At 31.1% G+C, this 4,588-nt stretch overlaps 1 protein-coding gene across 1 annotated transcript; it reads right to left on the bottom strand.

Moving 5' to 3' along the window:
- Positions 1–437: 437 nt before the first annotated feature.
- CXCL11 (C-X-C motif chemokine ligand 11) lies at positions 438–1,802 on the bottom strand. The gene is made up of 4 exons (XM_019623497.1): positions 1,652–1,802; positions 937–1,063; positions 744–816; positions 438–531 (listed from the first exon to the last, which is right to left on the bottom strand). Exons 1-4 carry the CDS (start codon positions 1,779–1,781, stop codon positions 469–471), a joined length of 393 nt encoding a protein of 130 aa, XP_019479042.1. The 5' UTR covers positions 1,782–1,802; the 3' UTR covers positions 438–468.
- Positions 1,803–4,588: the final 2,786 nt, after the last annotated feature.

Below are 4,588 nucleotides of genomic sequence, written 5' to 3'. Positions count from 1 at the left end.
CCAGAGCTGCTAATTCAGTTATGAAATATTTGCATTCTTACCAATTTCCCTTAGCTTATAATTTTTTTCATAGTACATTTCATGAATTATAAAACATGATGTATAAGAATTTTTTTTAGATATATTGCTATATGATTTTAGGGAAAAGAAATGTGGATTTGTATTAAAATTTATTTGGGGAATGTTTATTATATACATGGATGCTTTTGGCTAATGAGATCTTAACTATAATGTTAATGTTTCCATTATAACTGCAGGTTGTAATATGGAATATAGATCAAATACAGGCAAGTTTTAGAAAAGAAAATGTTCAGAGTCACAGCAGAACAGTTACAAGCATCAAATCTTCTAGAAGTTTCCTTAACCTACAAATTCATGAATGTATATTGCAATAGGCAGGAAAAAATAAGTAGTTATTACAGAATTCTTATCATTTCAGTAGTCAAAGTTAAACTTGTTCTGAGTTTTTCAGATCCTCTTTTCCAGGATTTTAGATGTTTGATATTTTAAAAGATTCATTCTTTCAGTAATCTGTAATGAGAAAGAGAGTTTTATAAACTTGGGCTGTTCTTGTTTCTCAGTGATTAAGAATTGACATGTAAAAACATATAGCAAGAAAAGAAAACTAAGTATAACCAAAGACCCCTTATCAAAACACTTCACACAGCATCATAGAATCTGCAGTTGTCTGTTTTTTCAAAATATCTGTCTTGGTTAAAAGTGGAAGTAATCTGGTAACCTACCTTGATTATAATGTTTGCTTGCTTTGATCTGGGATTTAGGCATCTTTGTCTTTTATGTGTTTTCATGGTGATACTGTTAAGGGAAGATCCAAAACAGTCTTAAATTTTGGATGGAAAAGCATAAGCAAAAAAAAAAAATCTATACACAAAAATGCCTCCAGCATTGTCATTTTTTAGCAAGTCCATTACTTACATCACTTCTGTTTTGTCACAGTAATTACTTGGGTAAATTACGGAGACTTTCTCAATATCTGCCACTCTCACTGCTTTTACTCCAGGGCCCACGCAAAGACAACGTCCCCCTTTGAACATTGGGAAACCTAGAATAGATCATAGCACCAGTTACTAATGGATCTGATTGCATCAGATGGCTATGGTTTATAATCCTGGTGAAGAATGTAAGCCAAGTTTTCATTAAGAATAAAGATATTAATTTGTCAAATAGCACTTGAGCTGCTGTTACTGGGAAACAAGTTTAAGTAAGATGTTAATGATTTCTCTCTTTAAATTTGTAAGCAAACCATTAAAGAATAAAGGAAAGCATGAAAGAAGTTTATTGGCAATCAAGCTTATTTGCCTCTTGCTTTTATGCTCAAAAATTTTACCAGGAAGTTAGTAACATTACCTCATAAAAATTTTCTTAACTGACATTTAAAACTATTGCTAAAGATTCTTGCCAGATTTTGTAGCCAAATAAAAAATTCCATGAAGCTTACCATCTGTAGTTTCGGCAATCATCTCTATCTAGTGCCTTAAACATTTCCTGCATTCTCTGCCAAAGCTGTAGTAACTTCCAATGTATGAGGTTTAATAAACATTTAATATGTTTTAGGATAAAAGTGGAAGAAAAGATATTTGAAGAATTAGAGAAGAAATTTATAGGCTGAGAAGTAAAAAGTACTGTATACCTTGAGCAATTGTAGCACAGAATATCACAGCCAAGACTATAGCCATGCCCTTCACGCTCATGTTTGTTGCTGCTGTTGCTGCTGCTTCAGCTTTGACACTCTTCTTGGAGAGAGTAGAAATGCTGCACATGGAAAAGAATTCTTAATTGGCATATATAGGGTATTTTATAGACCAGTGATCCTCTAAGGCGACAGGAATTTCCCTCCTTGAGTCATATTCCTTCCTTTCTTCCAAGAGTTTCTGTTTTGTTATCTAAGTATCACTATCCCTTCCTATTTGTTAGTGTCAAAAGTAATACTAATGTGAAAGCACTTTTACTATAAAGAGTAAAGAGCTGTATAAGAACAAGGTACACCCAGATGGGAACCAGCCTTCTTAAGAGAGCATTTCCTGGAAATGTATTTAATTATTGGACTACCGTGGGCAGTGAAATTCTGATTGCCATTCCTTCTTTCATTCAGGAAGCTTGTCTTCCTATTTTCAGTATTTTCAACCTCCATCCTTCATATAACTATAGAAAAGAACATTCTTTAAAAACCCAGTTTTTATAATTTTACTGTTCCTTCTAAGTCCAAACTCTTATTTATACAAGACCTACATTGTTTGACATCAAATGATTTTTACTTAACCTTATTTATATTTTTGCCGACTATAATTGCATGTCTAAAGAAGTCCCCCTATATACTTCTAAATTTATATCCATTTCTTTTTGTATGTTTATTTTTCCTTTATATATTTTTTAACATTCATTTAGTACATCAAGTTGTATGAGTTGTGGATTTAAAAAAAATGATCCTCTTTTCTCATGTGATGTTTTTACACCTTGGATTCTGATTTGATGTAACCCCTGTTTTATTTTTATTTATCTTTATCTTTTCCTCTTAAGCTTTCTAAGTCTACTCATTTTAAATGTGTCACTTGTAGACACTTAAGAAAATCATACCCAAGTGATTTGTTAATGGGTAAGTTTATTTACTGTATGATTAGTAACCTGAAAGCTTTTTAAATGCTTTCTTGCTATTTCATTTCTTTGGTTTCTTCCTAACTTTAAATATATTTTCTTTAACATTTTTCTTATGTGATTTGAAAGGAGTACATAATTTTACATTTTGCTAGTAATCTTTAAAAAAAATTTTTAGCTGAATCTTTCTAATTATTTACATCAGTAATGAAATCCCTTTGTAAGATGAGAAAATCACCATGACTTTCTTTCAAACATTTCCTCCTATTTCCTAGTTTTGTGGGTATAATCTGGGATTTATAGCTAGTTTACTATTTTCAGGTGATTATTTTATATTATTCAACTTCTCTTTTGAAAGTTATCATTTACATTTTATCCTGAAATCATGTATTTATTTAGACATATCCTACATTAAAATTTTTTTAACAACTGCTACCAGTCTTCAAAACCTCTTAGTCTTTGCTTTAATTAATCTCAAAGTTGCTGGAATATTTTTTTCTCTGTTTCTCATTCATTCATTCATTCAACATATGTAATTCAAGACTAATTTTTCTACAGGAAAATGGTTAAAGTAAAAGGATCCATTATTTTTTTCTTAATGTTGCTTTTCATTTTCTTAGTATTAGAAACACAGTAGGGCATTGTTGTTAACAGACAGGCTCTGGATCAAGCCTATATTAAAATCCATGCTCTGTTATTTATTAGCTGTGTAGTCCTGAGCAAGTTCCCTCAATTTTTTTAGCCTCAGTTTTCTCATTTACAGATAATATATTCTATTACAATATTTTTAATATAATTTATATATTTGTAATATACTTATATCGATAATATAAATGAGATAATGTACTTTTTTCATAGGAGCATTATAAGCTAAGTATTTTAAAAGTTAATGCATGTAAATCATTTAGAAGAGTGCCTAGCACTCAAAAGGCATTAATTGTTTTTTATTGCCATTTTTTATTAATTGCTATTTTATTATTAATTGCTATTATTATTATCTCTAATATTTTACAATGTTCTTTCCTAAATTGACAGACCATATCTAACTTATTTTGGGGTGTTTTTCAGCATTAACATAAGCATAACCATGTAATAAAAGATTGGATAATGTTGTTATAAGGTATGAAAACTACTTTAAATTATAATAATTGTAAATGTAAAAGTAACATACTAATCATGAAAATCACTTACAGAAGTACAATGCATAAATGTGTGGTTCACAAAATATAGACAAAGAATAGTGAATATTTCTACCTAACGTTTACTACCTAAAGTTGTGCTGTCAGGTAGTTTTGGTGTAAGACAATCTTTTAAACAGTGATTCTTAATTGCATTTTTTAAAAAGAAAAACTCTCTGGACACTTTTTAAATTTTTTATGCATAAACTAGGACTTGATTAATATTCTATGTCATACTATTCCAAATAGGCATAATTCACCTTTTCATAAAACATGAATAAACTCTGTCTTCCTTTTGCCTTTATGTGTGGAATTACTCTTTAGTTGGGTAGAAAACTTGTGGGTCACAATTTTCTCCTTCAGAACTCTGTGCATATTGTTTTATTGTCTTTTATTACTACAACTGTAGTACATCATTTTGTCAAAACATTAGAAACTAGTTTTTTCCCCCTTTGGATACACACACACATTTTTTACGTAACAATTTCCATATCAGACTATCAAGTCTGTATAGAGACTGTCAGGTCTCTAATTTTTCTGTGTATTGGTGTATTTCTAAATATTCTAGGAGGAAATAGGGGAGATGACAGAAGGAAATAACCCTCCCTCTTCCTGTGAGGAAGACCACCCAGTAGTCAGTCTATGGGGAGAGTGCTGCTGCTGCTGCTTGTTTGCATATGACCCCAGAAGAGAGGGCTGTCCCTACCCAGGTGAATGCGGCCTTGCCTGCTTTTCCTCAGAGCTGAATTGCAGTTTTGATGGTGAGGAAGCTTTATTTAGTTCTTCACTTCAAGTCC

The sequence above is a fragment of the Hipposideros armiger genome, unplaced genomic scaffold (genome assembly GCF_001890085.2).
Source record: "Hipposideros armiger isolate ML-2016 unplaced genomic scaffold, ASM189008v1 scaffold_552, whole genome shotgun sequence".
Taxonomy (NCBI): domain Eukaryota; kingdom Metazoa; phylum Chordata; class Mammalia; order Chiroptera; family Hipposideridae; genus Hipposideros; species Hipposideros armiger.
The sequence above is the reverse complement of the archived record's forward strand: the minus strand, read 5'-3'. Positions and strand labels throughout refer to the sequence as shown.